Source organism: Mytilus californianus, unplaced genomic scaffold (genome assembly GCF_021869535.1).
Source record: "Mytilus californianus isolate M0D057914Y unplaced genomic scaffold, xbMytCali1.0.p SCAF_3, whole genome shotgun sequence".
In the NCBI taxonomy this organism is placed as follows: Eukaryota; Metazoa; Mollusca; class Bivalvia; order Mytilida; family Mytilidae; genus Mytilus; species Mytilus californianus.
The window spans coordinates 17083782-17104908 of record NW_026262679.1 but is presented as its reverse complement, the minus strand read 5'-3'; the positions used below and the strand labels follow the sequence as shown (position 1 = coordinate 17104908).

Genomic DNA, 21127 nt, shown 5'->3' with positions numbered 1-21127 from the left:
TCCTGGGCTTGTATTCCTATCATGATTTCCTTGATGGAGGGTTGCCGCTCACAAGGAAACTTTTAAACCGAGAGTTCCAAGTGGTGAAGTTGAATCGTAAGTTTACGGACGCCATCATGAGTTGGTTGCCCGTTATGGAATATCCGTTTCACAGATGACAACGGATATGTTCCAATTGTCGTAAATACAATCCTGTCCCCTTTTCTCCGAATGTGACCTACCGAATTAAACATATCACCGGGTCTGTACTAACATAAGCAACACGAAGGGTGCCACATGTGGAGCAAGATCTGCTTACCCTTCCGGAGCACCTGAGATCACACCCAGTTTTTAGTGGGTTTCGTATTGCTCAGTCTTTGGTTTTCTTTGTTGTTTTTTGTGTACTTTTGTTTGTTTGTCCTTTTCTTTTTAGCCATGGCGTTGTCAGTTTATTTTCGACTTGTGTGTTTAAATGTCCCTCGGTATCCTTCGCCTCTTTTTTTGGTACAATTACATTTATATAAAATGTAGGGTTGATTGTGTCCTATCGAGCTTGCCCGGCTTAATTTGGTTTATAAAAAAACACATACGTTTGAATTCCATCCAACAGAGACATTGGTTATCGAAAATCACGACCGCAATCTAGTTATGCCTGACAGTACGTGCGTTGATTTAGGCAACATAAGTTTACCAATTTTCAAATGTCGTACATCGATTAAGAAGATACACATCGATTTAAAAATTAAATACCCAGAGAATCGGATGAAATCCAAAAGAACAGAGACCTATCGCGTTGACAGGACAAGCAACGTTTAACACCAGCTATACGAATTCAAATTCAGTCAGAAGGTCACAATCAGAAATAAAACACAACTACAGATATGACCACTATTATACTAGATATTTGAGACCGCAAACACATATTGTTATGGAGTTGAGACACAGATACATCGTATCAGTCAGCCGTGACCAATAAGGAATGCAATATAGTGTGAACATACACGAGCGTACAATTATAATTGAGATATATACTGGGAAGTGGGGTTATTACTGCTGAAAAATGGAAAGACGACAATTGACATAAGATTCTAGTTTGTAGTCGTCCAACGGTCAATATCTCTGAAAGATAAAGCATACCTTCTAGTTTCTGTAGTATTTTTAAAGTGCAGATCACTGAAATATATGAGATGTAATCACTTGCTGCAATTTGGATTAATAAGTGACAGGACATCATCAAGATATTTGGAGGTTTCGGAAATTAAAGGCTTTTGCAAGATATTTATTTTTGAGTTGTTTTTGTATGGAATCTGGTTCATATAAATACCCCGAAAAAAATAAATCGGCCAGTAGTGCAGCACAAAAAGAATCCATTGGAGTACCGACTGTTGGTTGAAATATCATTCCATTTAAAAATGAAATAATATGTCTTCATTTTTTTGTGAGAACTTGTTTCTTTCTTTTCGACGGCTTTCGTGTTTTGGCATAAAGTTGTCAGTTTCTCTCTACTTATTTCAGCAGCCCCTTCATATGAAATATATATCTCCCAGTTGATACGATATTCAAGGGCTTTCATTTCATATCATGGTTTCCTTGATAGAGTGTTGCTGCTCACCAGAAAGCTATTAAACCATGAGTTACAAATGGTCGAGTTGAAATCGTCCCTTCGTTAATTTTACGGTCGCCATCACGCGTTAGTTGACCGTTATGGAATATCTGTTTCGAATTTGACGAAAGATATTATCCAATTGTCGTAACTATAAAACCGTCTACCTTTTCTTGAATGTCAACTACCTAATAAGACTTATCAATGAGTTAGAACTAATATGAGCAACACGACGGATACCACATGTGGAGCTTGATCTACTCATTTTTTTTCGGAACAATGGATATCACCCTCTGTTTTTAGTGTGGTTCGTGTTGTCCTTCTATGTTGTGTTTTGTATACTGTTGATTGTCTTTTGGTCTTTTTTCGTTTTATTTTTGCCATGGCGTTGTCAGTTTATTTTGACTGATAAATTTAAATGGCCCGTTGGTATCTTTCGCCTGTCTTTTTTAAGTTTCGATTGTCCTGATGGCAACGTCCTACCTTGAATTTGTCGATCGAAAAGTGCAGCATTTATTAGGATATTCTATTCAGTATCATTTTGGTATCATCATGATTCTCTTTCACGAAATATGATTTTTCAAGACCTACACAAGGAAATTGTATCTACGACTCTTTTTTATGATCATTTGGAAAAGTAGTATAAACCATAAACACAAATCAAGTTTTTGTATTACATGTACTGCTAAATTGTAAAAATTGTGATCGAAGATTTTGAAGTAGATCATTTGAAATTTCAAAAATCCACATCTGATGAAGACCGCTGGTAAAATATGCTTCATTGCAATTTTCTAGAATGTAATGTTTACTGTAAAAAGAATGCTGGTAAGAACTCAACGCATATTTTACAGCTATATCTTGATGACCCTGGTCTATTTCGTTATTTATGAATAGGTTGATGAAGTTTAAGTATTGAGTATAAATATAGGAGCTTTTCATCGTCCCCTTTAGGTTAAAGGGGAGTGTAAGACTTATTTATGATTATATAAAATCTCCTCTGCCGTGAATGATGTGGAGGTATATGCTGGGTGAATTCTTTAAATTTGTGTAAATCTATCGTATATTCTAAACCATTCTTAAAGTAGTGTTACTGTATCTTCAAAATATGCTAACCAATAATATTGAAATATCTTCGTATTCAACAATTAAAGTCAAAGTCAACATACATAGACAAATATTAATGATTATCGCAGAATTTCATAGGCATACATGGTTGACATGTATACTTTGCTTACTTTGCCAGGCCTAGGGGTTGGAACAGTTGATACTTCCGTCCAGAACGAATTTACAGTTGTTTGTTCTTTAAATGGCCCGTCCAGGACAGTATCAATGCTTGTTAGATTAAAGGCACATATTGCAGATGCTGATGATCCTGTGCTGTAAATATAAAGGTGAATGATATAAATGGTTTTGTTACGATATAATACGACCCTTCAATCAAGTTTATAATTTTTATGTTTCATCAGGCCTTGTTCCGTTGGTATTCATGAAATTACCTAAGGTTTTTCCTTTACGTAAAATGTATACAGATGGGTGTAGTCCTAACCTTTACAAAAGTTAACTTTGATTCTCTTTTTTAGCAGACCTGCAAGTTAACTTTATCTGTATCCGACCAAACCTATGTCTGCTTTTGTAAGACTGCTGAAGACCAGACATGATGACAGGTGGTCTTATAAATCAGACTTGTCCTCATTACAGGTCAGTTTGACCAGACTTGAGGACAGGTATAATGCAGCTTGACAAGTACAGACTTGTGGAAAAATCAGCTTGACAATATCAGGCCTGTGGGCAGGTCAGCTTGGCAAGACAAGACCTGTAGACAGGTCAGCTGTTAACCTATCCTGTAGACAGACCAGTACCCGAAGGTATAATTAGCCCAGTAGTCAGTGCTTTGGAACTGTCTTTAATCGATGTTGTTATATTTTTATTTGCTGGTATAAATTTTAGAAATCATATTCAATCACGGAATGTATCTCTTTCGTGCACAGTTCTTAAACTGGTTCCTTGTTTGAGTTAGTCTTTTTTTTTACTTTTGGTCCTTTCTTGTGTTTTCGTTTTTGTTTTCTCTTTAACCTTTTTATGAGGTTTTGGGTTGTTTGATTGTTTGGCCTCGAGCGTCACTGAATTGACATTATCTGTATTTGGTCATTAAAATTGATACTGTTATGCTATAACCCCGTCTGATTTAAATAAAAATACATAAATATAAACAAATAAATTCAGGAAAAATTATCTATAAATCATAGAGTTGAAATTTGAATTGATGTTACCACGGGTTGGCCCTTTACGCCAAATGATTTATCACGATAGAAAATTAAAGCAAGGGATAGAATATCGGCATCAAGAGAAAACCCGTGGTAAAGTCAGTATAAGTTCAGCCCCATGATTATTTCCTATTCTGATTGGACATAGACAGTGACATGCTTAAATAATTTTTAATACCATACTTAGACTTGTTAGGTTGAAGCAACTATTTTATGACAAGGATTATTGTGTGTGTTGCTATCGGATGTGATGGATTTTATCTTTGTTTCATGTTTATTGAAGGAGGTTGGATGTGCCACAAATAAATAGTTTAGACCTGTATTGATTTAATTTATTTACCAACTTACTTGATTACTCAACAAATTTGACTAATCTTACTTTCATTTTAGAAAGTGTGCGTTCAAAAAATGCGTATCATCGTTTGTTTATGTTTCCATGTGTTGACGACCTTCATATTCGTGCATTTTCCCGTACAATGCGGTTTATAGCGTCCCGGTTATAGTTGATTGTTTAATAAGGTCTTTTAAACAGAATGACCTCGGATAACTCATTCATCAATGGCATACGACGTGGGAATATGATAATCAGAGCCGAAACAAATTAAGTCGTTGTCGATCAGCTGACATACTATATATTCGTACTTTACGACGAGTTTTGACTCAAAATATTTGAAAGGCATCAAGTTAGAATGACGATTATATTACTGTTTGATTTCATATCGATGATTTTAAAATAAAAATGACCTCCCGTTTCCTTTTCAATACAATAATATTTTTACAAGCCGAAAACAGTTAAAATGAAGACAATCTTTCTCTTGGCTTCCCTAGATTCACTTTTCAGTTGACATTATTTTCAATAGCTGAACATGCGCAATCAGAATTGCATCCATCTGATGGTCGGGGATGAGTCTTTTGTAGACGAAACGCACGATTGGCGTACACAATTTTAAGTCTGGTATCCTTGATGATTTGTATAAAGAACCAAATATGGTCGATAAATTGTCTTGAAATGGGGGTTTTAAGGTTTGTATGTTTGTTAGTTTTTTATCGTTTTTTTTTTATTAGGAAGAATATATATTTACTGTAAGACAGCCTTGTGTTCGATAAAAAACATGAATAACCACCTATAATATGTTGATATTTTACAATTTCAAATTCCATTATCTTGTAACGCAAGAAAGGCAATTGCTGATAACATCAGTTTAAATTTCAAACTTAAAAGTCTTTCAAATAAGTCTTTCATGAAGTCTTTCAAATATAATGACTTTCACCAAAATTTAAAGGTATCATGAATTGTGGAGTTTTTTGTTCCGCAACAAATAAAAAAAAATCCGCACAATTAACATAAATATGTTTAAGTCGCAAATACCAGCACACAAAGGAAGCATATTAATTAATACTAGCACGAGAGTTGTTCTCTATGTAGAATAACATTGTGATTGATAAATTAATCATAAATCTGGTACTTGCATGTGATTTTTAAAATGTGTTTACACAAACAATGTTTTGAATTACAAAATATAAATTTTACCTTAAGAAAATGTATTTTTCTTACGTAATTTAGAATTGAATCATATACTACACACTTGTTTTAATTATATTATTAGTTTTAATGAGTACTCAAATGCGTCCCATGTTTATCCAATACATATTTAGAAAGTTTACATTTACTACCTTACTACAAAGTTTGAGATACATTTATGAGTATTCATAGGAAAATAAAATAATGGAAACAAAAACATTTCCACACAAATATTGATAAACAAATATATAAGATGGTGTCTGTTAAAGGTTTGTGAGGATTTACTCTGGGTATAAACTAATTTGTAAAAATTTTGACCTGTCTGAAAAGTTCATACAAACAAAGTGGGATTATACGTAACATGACTCATTTCTCATATCGGTGAAGAATTTGTATAATTATACTTCATACTGCAAATCGGAAAATGAATGTTTCAATGCAATCACCTTGTTCGCCTGTCCGTTTCTTCAGGCAACAAATATATCTTTTTTTTCACTTTTTTCTTTAACCATTAAATACAACAACACATATTTGTCTCTTATGGATATTCGTCTCATTAGCAACCATATCACCTATCTTCTTTTTTAATATTACAACGTTTCGTCACTTATTTCCCCTGTATTTCTGAACATAATTGCTTCATATTTACAATGATAGGTTGTCACGTTTAAGTACTTGTTCCGATACGTTGAATTATTTATCATGTTGTATGAAACAAATATTTTCGTCATAGTTTTCTTAAACACAACCAAAGGTAAATCATGGAAATTTTTGCTGACTAAATTAAGTAAAATATATAGGTGATATAACCCCTTAATGTTTGCATACGACAATACATTTGTAGCGATGTACTACGTAATATCTCGAGACAAACCAGATCGAAAAAAAAAATTCTGTCCCCATGTTTCTGGAAAATGACCAAACCAATTTGAGCCTACACTTTATATCTAGATTCTTTTCTTGGCCCAGATAGAAATTGTTCAGAACAGAATTTTCTTTTGCAAAATTATCCCAAAAAATGGTCTCATATTCCGATACAGATCTAATAAAAGCAATATATAAATTAACCATTAGAGTTTAACGAACACCTTAAACTTCATACAGATTTTTATTTCATTTCATCTTTAAACAACTGTCATATTCCTGACTTGATACAAGGTGTCTATATGCCATTTTGTTTTTCTTTGTTTAAATAATTATTTGTTCTTATAATGATTAAGATTATAACACAATGTTGACTGCTGTATCCCAATTTTTTACTTTTTTACCTATTATGTCTGTTTGTTTTGCTCACACATTGTTGTCAATATAATGGAATGCTATATGACTGTCATACAAGTGAGATGTTTAAAACCAGGTTTAATCCACCTTTTTCTACATAAGGAAATGCCTGTAAAAAGTCAGGAATATGACAGTAGTTTTCCATTCGTTTGATGTGTATGAGCTTTTGGTTTGCATTTTATAAGAGACTTTCCGTTTTGAATTTTCCTTGGAGTGCGGTATTTTTGTTATTTTTCTTTTTATTATGGACACACTGTGACAAACAGCACATATAAAATGAAAAAAAAAAAACTGCATAAATTTGGAGAGTCGGAAAGGTTCTTCTAAAATAAACTTCACCAGTAACGCTCAAAACCAACAGTTCCAAAGCTAGGAACCTAAGAATACTCAACGTAATGAACCATATGACGAAAAGGGATATAAAAACATATCCAAATACATCTAAATACAATTTTGTTTGATTTGGATTTAGAACCGTGGTTTTTAAATAATTTCCTTATTTGTCGACATAGAAGTTTTTAAAAATTCAGTTACTTACGTAGTCGTAAATAATCCATAAAATACATTGTCCCTCATTGTTACGTCTTCTGAAAAACAATTGTAACCGAATATTCATTTTGTTTCTGATGAAAATAGCTTGTGCATTTGCATTTTTTATTGTTCTTATGAATTATTAATTAATATATATTTAGGAATAAGCCTAAGGTGACAGGGAATGTCAATTCTTATATATCGAAATGAATGTTTGATACAATGTATTTATATATCTTGTCGTTTATTTCAAACGTTATGTTATAGTTTGCATGATTCTAATCAAACCTTTAGGACGAAACAACTGCGGATGGTTAAACATCTCATGGCAAAATAATCTTTTGAAAATTCCTGCTAATTCAATTGGTTTTAACAATTATAAAACACAAAATAATAATAAAAAAATCATAAAAAAACAACAGGAAAACAAAGGGAAAAACAAAACCGTTAATACATTTCGAAAAAAGTACAAAATATAAAAACCTAGAATGAAATTTTTGTACATATATTAGGCCGTTAGTTTTCTCGTTTGAATTGTTTTACATTGTTATTTCGGGGCCTTTAATAGCTGACTGTGCGGTATGGGCTTTGCTCATTGTTGAAGGCCGTACGGTGACCTATAGTTGTTAATATCTGTATCATTTGGTCTCTTGTGGAGAGTTGTCTCATTGGCAATCATACCACATCTTCTTTTTTATATTTCCCGTCATAAGTCAGGAGCCAGATGTTGTAATGAAAACACCATTGCTATAACAAAAAATTACAAGATATTTTATTCATACATACGTATTGAGTCAAGACACACTGGAAGTTTTCCAGGAATAAAACAATCAAGTTTAGCTTTCTGGAAGCTTGTCCATTTATTTCGTAACAGCGAATTACCTCCAATGTCTTTCTAAAAAATGAAAACAACTAGTTATACATTTCATGCATCCGAAGCGTGTTTTGTTTTTGATTTACCTTCATCAGAAAGGCTCAAAACCGAAAATTTGAAAGCCAAGGATTTATAAGAATCGAAACAGTGAAGAGCTTTATGACCAAAACGGATCAACAAAAGTAGCCAAATCCATCTAAGGTCAACTTAACCTGAGGGAGTTGAAACCTTAGTTTCTTTTTAATTTCAAAATTGATAAACGGACAATGTTATAAAGATTTGTTATAAATCATGTCACTGACTACTGACTACTGAGTTGATTATACCCTCGGGTATGGGGTAAGGGGGATGGGATTGATAGTCCACCAGCAGTTATCGCCCTAGTGCTGAAAACAACACGTTATATATTTCATAGGTCTAAAGAATAAAACAATTATTATTAACAAACGATTTCAAAATATGTTAAAAATAATAACTAAATACATATGATGACAATTTTAATAAAGCAATAAAAATTGAAATCTCGGAAAGCGCTTTTCCCAATAAATGCTATCTAAATCGCTATATGATTGCAAATATATCCATGTTTAATTTACATCACTCACATTATAATTAGATGAAATGGTAATCGCAGTCAACTTTAGTCTGAAAGCGTATGTGCCTACCAACATCTTAGTAAAGTCAAATAACACGGGCCCAAACATAAACTGGCAACTGCAGTTATAAAACAAGTCAGAATGTGTATCTACTCCAAACGGAGTAACATGTTGAGTCAACATACTATTTAACAGTATATGTGTCCGTAATCTACCATGTACCGCTCAAACTATAATAATTTAATTTTTATTGAATCACAAGCTATGGATAAACAATAATTTGTCACATATTTCTGAAAGGTCACATCATACTAAACATGTGTGCGAAGTTTCAAGTTTATGTGACCACAAATTCATGTCGAACTACATTAAAAAGAAAGAATAAACGGGTGTACAGACCAGAAAACATAATGTCCAAACTCTCTTAGAAGGGGCACTATACAATGAATCTGTCATATAATTCCAAAGTCATATTCAGCAGTATGTGTACCTCTAAGGAACATACCAAACATGAATATGATCAAAGGGATATAAAGGGATTTTTTATACATGTATCTTTTATCGATAAAAGAAGGTCTTTAAAATAACTAGTAATTCGAAACATTGCAATAGCGAAAATAATGAAATACGAATCAACTAAATACAAAAAAGATGATTTTTAATGTTTGGCTGCAAATAGAAACTTTTCAGTAATGTTCACGTCTGTGTCTTTTGTTGCATCTATCATGTACGCGAATAAATTGTTAATTTATTACTCTAAAAAGAAATTGATAAATGTTTAACAGTTTTATTTGAAGATCCAAAAGATCTCATTATATAACGTTCTCGAAGCGCCTTTTTTTTTGGGGGGGGGGGGGGAGGGGAGGGGGGGGGCTATTATTGAAGTAGGGAATATAAATAGGAAAGTATTTTTCATTCAAAATTGCCCACTAAGGTAAAGATGCAAGTGTTGAACTTTGAATGCATTCCAACTTCATCTTATTAGTACACATAAATAAACAGGAGAATGTATATTAAGGCACATCCAAGTCAGGAACCTCTAGCCTTTGTTAGTCTTGTGTGTGTTTTGTTTTTAACATTTGTATGTTTCGGAGTTGAGTGTGGCGTCCATTTCGCTGAACTAGTACATGTATTCATTATTGTAAAGGGGCCATTTGAAGCCCGCCTCCAGGTGCGAAATTTCCTCGCTGCGTTGAAGACCCAGGTTGGTTCCTGCATGCACTTGGGTCGGGTTGTTCTCTCTTTGACACATTCCCCGCTTCCATTCTCTATTCTAGTAGAAGAATAAGTAAAGTATTATATGCAATGTGACAGCAACCGAACGACAAATAATCCGATCTTTAACACTAGATAAGTTGCTATACATTTTTTAAATTCTAAATCGCCCCATAAAAAAATTACTGTGTCTTATTTTATGGACTATCTAGGATTTACCGTCAACATAAAATTCCCCAAAAAACTAAAATCAAACCTTTAGGACGAAACAACTGCGGATGGTTAAAAATCTCGTGGCAAAATAATCTTTTGAAAATTCCTGCTAATTCAATTGGTTTTAACATTTATAAAACACAAAATAATAATAAAAAAAATCATAAAAAAACAACAGGAAAACAAAGGGAAAAACAAAACCGTTAATACATTTCGAAAAAAAGTACAAAATATAAAAACCTAGAATGAAATTTTTGTACATAAATTAGGCCGTTAGTTTTCTCGTTTGAATTGTTTTACATTGTTATTTCGGGGCCTTTAATAGCTGACTGTGCGGTATGGGCTTTGCTCATTGTTGAAGGCCGTACGGTGACCTATAGTTGTTAATATCTGTGTCATTTGGTCTCTTGTGGAGAGTTGTCTCATTGGCAATCATACCACATCTTCTTTTTTATATTTCCCGTCATAAGTCAGGAGCCTGTCAATCATTGGTTATTGTTGGTCGCTGTCTATCATTTCCTTTTTTGTACGCACATCAGGCTGTTTGTGTTTTGTTTGAATTGTTTTACATTTTTGTCACTTCGTGGTCTTTAAAGTTTATTATTCAGCATTGATTTGATCATTTTTGAAGGCCGTATGGTCATCTATAGTGTTTATATCTACGTCATCTAGTCGAAAGAGGCTTCCTACTAGAGCTTCACTGATTAGTCTTTTGTAGGCGGAAAATTACAAGGCTGGTATCTATGATAAGTATTTTCTACGTTATAGGAGTGTCGTTATGTATACCTTGAATCGAAAGGTTTCGTCGATATTGTGGTGCTGAACACCAATATATAGTACTGAACCAGTCCATGTTTTATATGTACTTCATCATGAACCGATGACGTAGTGCGCATAATGGTAAATTCTGATTCTTCACCTTCAACGACATGTATTGACTGTTTATTAATTGTATTGATTGCTTATATATATTTGCTGTATTTTGTGTATAATTTGCTATCACTTGAATAAACCCTGGTGAGTTATCATATATTGTTCATATATTAGTATTACATGCTCGGATCCCACGATAATATGTTTACTATCAATAACACATAACAGTCATACGGGATTTGGTTCGATTTCCAGTGACAGCAAATGAAAATTTTAAAGTTTAAAGTATTTTTTGAAACATTTCTCTATGTGCATGATGTGAATGGAAATCTGTTAATTCCAATATAGTTTAATTAAGCGCACAACATGGACACTTGTTATATGAGTTGATGACTCTATTTCAGCGACACATTTAAGACATTATCAGACTATACTATCGTATATTATATACAGTTACAATCAACATCTTGTTCAAGAAAAATATGTATTAGCTTGAGTAGCTTCAATTGTCAATATAAAGACTTTCTACAAATAGTAAGCCTTTTGTAAGCACGACAACGTTCAGAAAGTCATATTCAAACGAAATGCTCAGATGTAGTGAGTCAATTTTGCTTCAATGTTATGCATTTAACGGTTTAATCATGTTAATAATATATTATACACTGGTTTTTAACCAAAAAATTGGAAAACAGGGTATATTATGCCAATATTTAAATCAAATTCGTAAAATAATCCTTCTGATTATAGAGGTATTGCAATAATAAGTTGTATTGGAAAATTATTTAATTCCATTCTTAATAATAGATTTGATAGTTATTTAACTAAGCTTAATGTAATTTCTGAAACACAGATTGGTTTTCAGAAAAGATCAAGAACAGTTGATCACATGTTTATTTTGAATACTCTAATTGAAAAGTGTATTGCAAACTAAACTTTCTTATAACTATGTATTGTAGATTTTAGAAAAACATTTGTTTCATTGGAGTTAGACAAGGGGATAATCGAAATCCGAATCTTTTCAAGATATTCGTCAATGATTTACCGTGTTTTTTTTATACTTTCTGTGTACCAGCTGAAATAGGAAGGGCAAAACTTAATTGTTTAATGTATGCTAATGATGTTGTGCTTCTTTCTTCTGCTGGTCAGTAAGGTACAGGAAATGTTTAAACAAACTAGAAGAGTATTGTTAAAGCTGATGTATTCAGGTTAATCTTTAAAACATAAAAATTGTAATGTTTGATCAAGGTGGTAAATCATTAAATGAACTTTTGTTTTGATGGTGACCTATTGAAAATGTAAGAAATTATAAAAATATTTAGTAGTTATTTTTTTCATATCCTGTAAGTTTTTCTACTGTTCGATATAATTTGTATCAAAGGGGGTTAAAGGCTTTCTTTGAATTAGAAAGTACTTTCGGTGAAAACATCCCGAAACTTGATAGTGCTTTACATATCTTCGACCACAATTCAAAATTGATAAACGGACAATGTTATAAAGATTTGTTATAAATCATGTCACTGACTACTGACTACTGAGTTGATTATACCCTCGGGTATGGGGTAAGGGGGATGGGATTGATAGTCCACCAGCAGTTATCGCCCTAGTGCTGAAAACAACACGTTATATATTTCATAGGTCTAAAGAATAAAACAATTATTATTAACAAACGATTTCAAAATATGTTAAAAATAATAACTAAATACATATGATGACAATTTTACCAAAGCAATAAAAATTGAAATCTCGGAAAGCGCTTTTCCCAATAAATGCTATCTAAATCGCTATATGATTGCAAATATATCCATGTTTAATTTACATCACTCACATTATAATTAGATGAAATGGTAATCGCAGTCAACTTTAGTCTGAAAGCGTATGTGCCTACCAACATCTTAGTAAAGTCAAATAACACGGGCCCAAACATAAACTGGCAACTGCAGTTATAAAACAAGTCAGAATGTGTATCTACTCCAAACGGAGTAACATGTTGAGTCAACATACTATTAAACAGTATATGTGTCCGTAATCTACCATGTACCGCTCAAACTATAATAATTTAATTTTTATTGAATCACAAGCTATGGATAAACAATAATTTGTCACATATTTCTAAAAGGTCACATCATACTAAACATGTGTGCGAAGTTTCAAGTTTATGTGACCACAAATTCACGTCGAACTACATTAAAAAGAAAGAATAAACGGGTGTACAGACCAGAAAACATAATGTCCAAACTCTCTTAGAAGGGGCACTATACAATGAATCTGTCATATAATTCCAAAGTCATATTCAGCAGTATGTGTACCTCTAAGGAACATACCAAACATGAATATGATCAAAGGGATATAAAGGGATTTTTTATACATGTATCTTTTATCGATAAAAGAAGGTCTTTAAAATAACTAGTAATTCGAAACATTGCAATAGCGAAAATAATGAAATACGAATCAACTAAATACAAAAAAGATGATTTTTAATGTTTGGCTGCAAATAGAAACTTTTCAGTAATGTTCACGTCTGTGTCTTTTGTTGCATCTATCATGTACGCGAATAAATTGTTAATTTATTACTCTAAAAAGAAATTGATAAATGTTTAACAGTTTTATTTGAAGATCCAAAAGATCTCATTATATAACGTTCTCGAAGCGCCTTTTTTTTTGGGGGGGGGGGGGGGGGGAGGGGGGGGGCTATTATTGAAGTAGGGAATATAAATAGGAAAGTATTTTTCATTCAAAATTGCCCACTAAGGTAAAGATGCAAGTGTTGAACTTTGAATGCATTCCAACTTCATCTTATTAGTACACATAAATAAACAGGAGAATGTATATTAAGGCACATCCAAGTCAGGAACCTCTAGCCTTTGTTAGTCTTGTGTGTGTTTTGTTTTTAACATTTGTATGTTTCGGAGTTGAGTGTGGCGTCCATTTCGCTGAACTAGTACATGTATTCATTATTGTAAAGGGGCCATTTGAAGCCCGCCTCCAGGTGCGAAATTTCCTCGCTGCGTTGAAGACCCAGGTTGGTTCCTGCATGCACTTGGGTCGGGTTGTTCTCTCTTTGACACATTCCCCGCTTCCATTCTCTATTCTAGTAGAAGAATAAGTAAAGTATTATATGCAATGTGACAGCAACCGAACGACAAATAATCCGATCTTTAACACTAGATAAGTTGCTATACATTTTTTAAATTCTAAATCGCCCCATAAAAAAATTACTGTGTCTTATTTTATGGACTATCTAGGATTTACCGTCAACATAAAATTCCCCAAAAAACTAAAATCAAACCTTTAGGACGAAACAACTGCGGATGGTTAAAAATCTCGTGGCAAAATAATCTTTTGAAAATTCCTGCTAATTCAATTGGTTTTAACATTTATAAAACACAAAATAAAATAATAATAAAAAAAATCATAAAAAAACAACAGGAAAACAAAGGGAAAAACAAAACCGTTAATACATTTCGAAAAAAAGTACAAAATATAAAAACCTAGAATGAAATTTTTGTACATAAATTAGGCCGTTAGTTTTCTCGTTTGAATTGTTTTACATTGTTATTTCGGGGCCTTTAATAGCTGACTGTGCGGTATGGGCTTTGCTCATTGTTGAAGGCCGTACGGTGACCTATAGTTGTTAATATCTGTGTCATTTGGTCTCTTGTGGAGAGTTGTCTCATTGGCAATCATACCACATCTTCTTTTTTATATTTCCCGTCATAAGTCAGGAGCCTGTCAATCATTGGTTATACGCACATCAGGCTGTTTGTGTTTTGTTTGAATTGTTTTACATTTTTGTCACTTCGTGGTCTTTAAAGTTTATTATTCAGCATTGATTTGATCATTTTTGAAGGCCGTATGGTCATCTATAGTGTTTATATCTACGTCATCTAGTCGAAAGAGGCTTCCTACTAGAGCTTCACTGATTAGTCTTTTGTAGGCGGAAAATTACAAGGCTGGTATCTATGATAAGTATTTTCTACGTTATAGGAGTGTCGTTATGTATACCTTGAATCGAAAGGTTTCGTCGATATTGTGGTGCTGAACACCAATATATAGTACTGAACCAGTCCATGTTTTATATGTACTTCATCATGAACCGATGACGTAGTGCGCATAATGGTAAATTCTGATTCTTCACCTTCAACGACATGTATTGACTGTTTATTAATTGTATTGATTGCTTATATATATTTGCTGTATTTTGTGTATAATTTGCTATCACTTGAATAAACCCTGGTGAGTTATCATATATTGTTCATATATTAGTATTACATGCTCGGATCCCACGATAATATGTTTACTATCAATAACACATAACAGTCATACGGGATTTGGTTCGATTTCCAGTGACAGCAAATGAAAATTTTAAAGTTTAAAGTATTTCTTGAAACATTTCTCTATGTGCATGATGTGAATGGAAATCTGTTAATTCCAATATAGTTTAATTAAGCGCACAACATGGACACTTGTTATATGAGTTGATGACTCTATTTCAGCGACACATTTAAGACATTATCAGACTATACTATCGTATATTATATACAGTTACAATCAACATCTTGTTCAAGAAAAATATGTATTAGCTTGAGTAGCTTCAATTGTCAATATAAAGACTTTCTACAAATAGTAAGCCTTTTGTAAGCACGACAACGTTCAGAAAGTCATATTCAAACGAAATGCTCAGATGTAGTGAGTCAATTTTGCTTCAATGTTATGCATTTAACGGTTTAATCATGTTAATAATATATTATACACTGGTTTTTAACCAAAAAATTGGAAAACAGGGTATATTATGCCAATATTTAAATCAAATTCGTAAAATAATCCTTCTGATTATAGAGGTATTGCAATAATAAGTTGTATTGGAAAATTATTTAATTCCATTCTTAATAATAGATTTGATAGTTATTTAACTAAGCTTAATGTAATTTCTGAAACACAGATTGGTTTTCAGAAAAGATCAAGAACAGTTGATCACATGTTTATTTTGAATACTCTAATTGAAAAGTGTATTGCAAACTAAACTTTCTTATAACTATGTATTGTAGATTTTAGAAAAACATTTGTTTCATTGGAGTTAGACAAGGGGATAATCGAAATCCGAATCTTTTCAAGATATTCGTCAATGATTTACCGTGTTTTTTTTATACTTTCTGTGTACCAGCTGAAATAGGAAGGGCAAAACTTAATTGTTTAATGTATGCTAATGATGTTGTGCTTCTTTCTTCTGCTGGTCAGTAAGGTACAGGAAATGTTTAAACAAACTAGAAGAGTATTGTTAAAGCTGATGTATTCAGGTTAATCTTTAAAACATAAAAATTGTAATGTTTGATCAAGGTGGTAAATCATTAAATGAACTTTTGTTTTGATGGTGACCTATTGAAAATGTAAGAAATTATAAAAATATTTAGTAGTTATTTTTTTCATATCCTGTAAGTTTTTCTACTGTTCGATATAATTTGTATCAAAGGGGGTTAAAGGCTTTCTTTGAATTAGAAAGTACTTTCGGTGAAAACATCCCGAAACTTGATAGTGCTTTACATGTCTTCGACCACACGAGAAAGCAGATTTTACCATATGGCTCAGACATATGGGGAACTTTTAAATTCCTGTATGCCCAACAGACAGTCTCTGTAGTTCTACAAATACCTTCTTGTGGTAAATAAGAACAATCATGTAATTTAGGTGTTATCGGAGAGCCAGGTCGTACTCCAATGCATATTGGCATTATTTGTTCACTTCTAAAAAAAAATAAAGTATTAATGGTTTAGAAGAGGTTCATTTGTTAAAAAAAGCTCTGGTCACAAGTATGGACACTCACAAATGCAATAAGTAATCTTCGTATTCTAGTATTATATATATTTCAAGATGTGCTGGTGTTGAAATAATAAAATTTGACGTTGAAAAGGTTGAAAATATTTCAATTAGTTGATATAGGATTTACTGGAAAATACTAAAGATGATAATGTAAATGTTAAATAAAGCAAAATTGTTTACTTATTTCAAATTTAAAAGCATATTCAAAAGGGAATTACATTAATCAAATTAATAAACTTCAGTATCGAAAAAGCTTAACTCAATTTAGAATTAGTGCTCATCAGATAGCTATTGAGACAGGTCGATTTAAAAGAATCGATAAAGATAAATGATTCTGTGGGAAGTGAAAATTATGCAGATCGAAGACGAGTTTCATTTTGAAGTGCACTGCATATGAAAATGAAATAAATTTTATTCTTCAGGTATCATGAATTCAATGTAAAAACTTCCCTTATATTTCAAAGTACGAACATTTTATTTGGTTGATGTCCAGTAAGTCTAAAGTTGTCATTTTTTAATAACAACAAACACAAAAACTATGTCAATTGGACCTGCTTTGGTACGATAACTGCACTTGAATTTTTACTAGATAACATTTTTGTTCGCTATGGAGATTCCGTATATCGTTATAAGTTATCGGAATTCAAATTGGGGCTAACTGTGCACCATTTATTGCGGACCTGTTTTTGTATTGTTACGAGTTACAATCTATGACTGAAATCAGCAAAGACCCATCGAAACAACATCTGATGCAAAATTTTTAGATATTTGGATGATATGTTGGCTTTAAGAAAATTTCCCTGCTGAACTGACTTTAAATAAAGCTAATACTAACAATGAAAACTGCCCTTTCCTGAATCTTGATATATTTATCTTTAACGGGAAGCTTAATACCAAACTTTACAATAAAAGTGATGAATTTGTATTTTCTATTGTTAATTATCCATTTTTAGATGGTGCCATTCTCTTGTCACCATCATATGGTGTTTGTATATCTCAACTTGTTCGATTCGCTCGTGTATGTAACAACGTATTTGATTTTAACGAAATAAATCTCTGTATTACTGAAAAAAAATTATTACACCAAGGTTTTCGATATAACTAACTTGTCAAAACATTTACTAAATTTTATCATCAGTACAAGGACATCATTCGTAAATATAAATCAACATACAGACATCTTCTACGTTTAGGTATTTCACATCCCATTTATTATGATAATATTCTATACAAAGAACAAAAATGTCGTCATTCACCTCAAAAGCTAACTAAACTTTTAAACAGACTTAATCAGAAGGTATATAGTTACAATACTGTATAAAGATGCCATTTTATAAAATTATATTGATTCGCTCATAGGGTCTCTGCATCAGAGGGATTGTGCTTGATTTTCATATGATAAAGACATAAGCTTTCAATCAGTTTAATTGAGGTCTTGAGCTGGCATGTCAGTTACTGCTAGTAGTCCTGTCCTTTGTTAATTTATTTTGATCATTGGTATTTTGCTTAGGCTCGTCTGTTACCTATTCTAACATCGGACTACTTTTAAACTGAGTTTTACTGTGCGTATTGCTGTGTGTTTGTTTATTCTACATTGGCTAGATGTATAGGGGGAGGGTTGTGATCTCACAAAACTCATTAAACCCCGCCGCATTTTTGCGCCTGTCTCAAGTCAGGAACCTCTGGCTTTTGTTAGTCTTGTATGTTTTTTTTAATTTTGGTTCATTTATATGTTTCGTAGTTTAGTGTGACGTCCATTTCCCCTGAACTAGTATACATTTTTGGTTAGGGGCCAGCTGAAGCCCGCCTCTGGGTGAGGGATTTTCTCGCTGTGTTGAATACCCTTTGGTGGCCTTTACTTGTTTTTTGCTCTTTGGTCGGGTTGTTGTCTCTTTGACACATTCCCCATTTCCATTCTCAATTTTATTATATCAGTGTCACGATTTATTTGTACTTTTTTTTAAATAAGAGAAAATCTGCATACCAGTGACTTAATAAAAATGTAGTAGTGATGTAGTTTATGTTCTACGTATTCCAAAGGGTTGATATTCTATTTATATATTTTTAAAGTTAAAAGTAATTATTCATTTAGTTTTGATGTTATATATCTTAAAACTACTGACACAGTGTAATTCATATAAAAATTCATTTAATGTAGAGTCTAATAAAAACTACTTTTAAAACATGTAGGAATATTTTGTTAAAACAATGCCTAAAATAACTACAGATTATGCTTATTCAAACATATAAAGGCAATCAGAAATAAATTTGATGTTTATTTTTTCTGTTAAACTTTTGAAAAAAATATTTTAAAGGTTCCCTTCTTTTTAAACATGACAAAACGCAAAAGAGTAGAGTTTCTTTAATGTATACCTTGCAAACTTTTGCTACTCTTGAGTATATCTTTTTTTCTGATGGATCAGTTTCAACAGCTGTTTCACGGAAGAAGATAAATACGCGGTCACCAACATCAAAAGATCCAACAAACTGTGGTTCTGAAAGGCAAAACGTGTTTGATAGGTTTGACAACATATGTATCAAACACGGTGTTATCCTTTTAAATAAAGGAGGCGTTACAACAGTATTGAGCCAATACCTCTATTTAAAAACATGTAGATCTTATTTTCATCTGTATATTTTCCTCAAAATATTGGACTGTTCAACATATTTACATCTGTTACAAAGATTATATATATAATTAAATGTACTTCATCTTTAAAAAAAATGTATTTTGATATTGTAAAGCAGATAGTTATAAATACAATCATTTTAATTTTAAAAGAAAAGGATACATAGACATGCTTATAGATAGCCTTAGTCATATTTTGATCAACTTTAAGGATATTGAGGATGGAAATGCTCATTCACTTTGTTGTTGGCCTATTTACTGTTTTGATTCGAGCGACGTTGATTAATCCTATTTAGAGACTCGCGTCTAGCATAGTAAATTATAAGCCTGACAAAATATCAAGCTGAAATAACAAAACGGCATTATGTCTCTGCTTTTTAAGTACATTCGACACATTTGTAGAAATTTTGCATTAGTTAAAAATGGATTGTATCACTGTAAATATAAATGCTACATTTCTCAATTTGTAAATAGTCAGATACAGTTCAACGATATCTACCATACACAATTTTCCCTAGAGTCTGAAATACCGTCCGATTACGTATACTTTGCCTTCATATATAATTATACTTTTGTCATTAAATAATGTATCATAAATAAATCATGAATTGTCCTACTAAGTTTTACAATATTTTGACATATTACCTTTCATCCACTTTTCACTTATTACACCTTTCATATAATCGGTAGTACCAGGTATTGGCCTTTGTATTGAAGATTCACCATGTAATGTAGAGGCATAGTACATTAATTCCTCGTTGTTTGGATTTTCTGCTTCTAAACAAAATAATCTAACATTATTGCGAGTTCGCAAGTGGTCTAGTGATAGCCAACTTACTGATATGAAAAGAGATTTTTTTTTACAAAACACCCGTCATACAATACATAATCTGGTTAACCTCAGAATATATTGGCAATGCTACATTTATGTGATTTCCGATTGTGTTGAACATGCTGAATGAAACCGAAAATGTCCTATTACATGTATTTATGCAAACTGTTTTTTGGCCGTTAAGCAAGAATGACAATCTAAGTTGGAAGGTATCACAATCAATACAACTTTTACATAAAGTTCAAAGGAAGAGGAATCTTTCAATTTATGAGTCAGAACAAATTTCTTCTAATGTTAATGTTTTAACCGATGTAAAAACAGGTTTTTGAATGTAACATCAACCCTAAATTTAGTCTGGAACATTTGGTTCAGTTTGACCAAGCATTTTATAAATTTATATAAGAATTAATTTCCAATAGGGTTGATCTTTATAGTAGGGGTTGATCTCGAGTACAGACAAAAACAGAATTTCCAAGATTATGAACGTGCTCTCAGAATTTGTAAATTCTTTAGGGAATAACATCACATTAGTTTTAATTATAGGAAATCTTTAAATCGAATTAGAATGAAGTTCCATGATAAAAGAGTCCTTTTTATGGGAAAATAATTAAGGCCAAAGAAACAACTTTTTTGAAACTAAAATAGCACATAAAATGGGAGAAAAACATTCATAAATTTGTCTTAAAATCATTAACTCTCCAATTACCCATGCATATATTTTTTTCTTCATCATTGATATGTTGTTTATATATAAATTCATGTTTAGTGATGTAAAATGATAAAAAGAGGTAAATAATTACCACAAAAAGTTTGAATAAGCGTCACATCATTGCGTCGTAAGTCGTAAAACATTGATGTTTGACATTTTTACTTCCAACTAAATACCAAATTGATCAATGTA

At 32.2% G+C, this 21127-nt stretch overlaps 1 protein-coding gene across 5 annotated transcripts in view; it reads right to left on the bottom strand.

Annotated features, from left to right (window-relative positions):
- The window catches only part of LOC127734025 (semaphorin-2A-like), a 134289-nt gene that overhangs the window by 56452 nt on the left and 56710 nt on the right, over window positions 1-21127 (bottom strand). For 4 of the 5 annotated variants that reach the window (XM_052243579.1, XM_052243580.1, XM_052243576.1 and 1 more), the window contains exons 9-13: window positions 20040-20171; window positions 19139-19260; window positions 7967-8075; window positions 7188-7236; window positions 2818-2959 (exon numbers count right to left, since the gene is read on the bottom strand). In XM_052243579.1, the coding sequence (XP_052099539.1) occupies window positions 2818-2959; window positions 7188-7236; window positions 7967-8075; window positions 19139-19260; window positions 20040-20171 (554 nt within the window). The remainder of the gene's footprint in view (window positions 1-2817; window positions 2960-7187; window positions 7237-7966; window positions 8076-19138; window positions 19261-20039; window positions 20172-21127) is intronic. The other variant, XM_052243577.1, reaches the window with a different exon arrangement.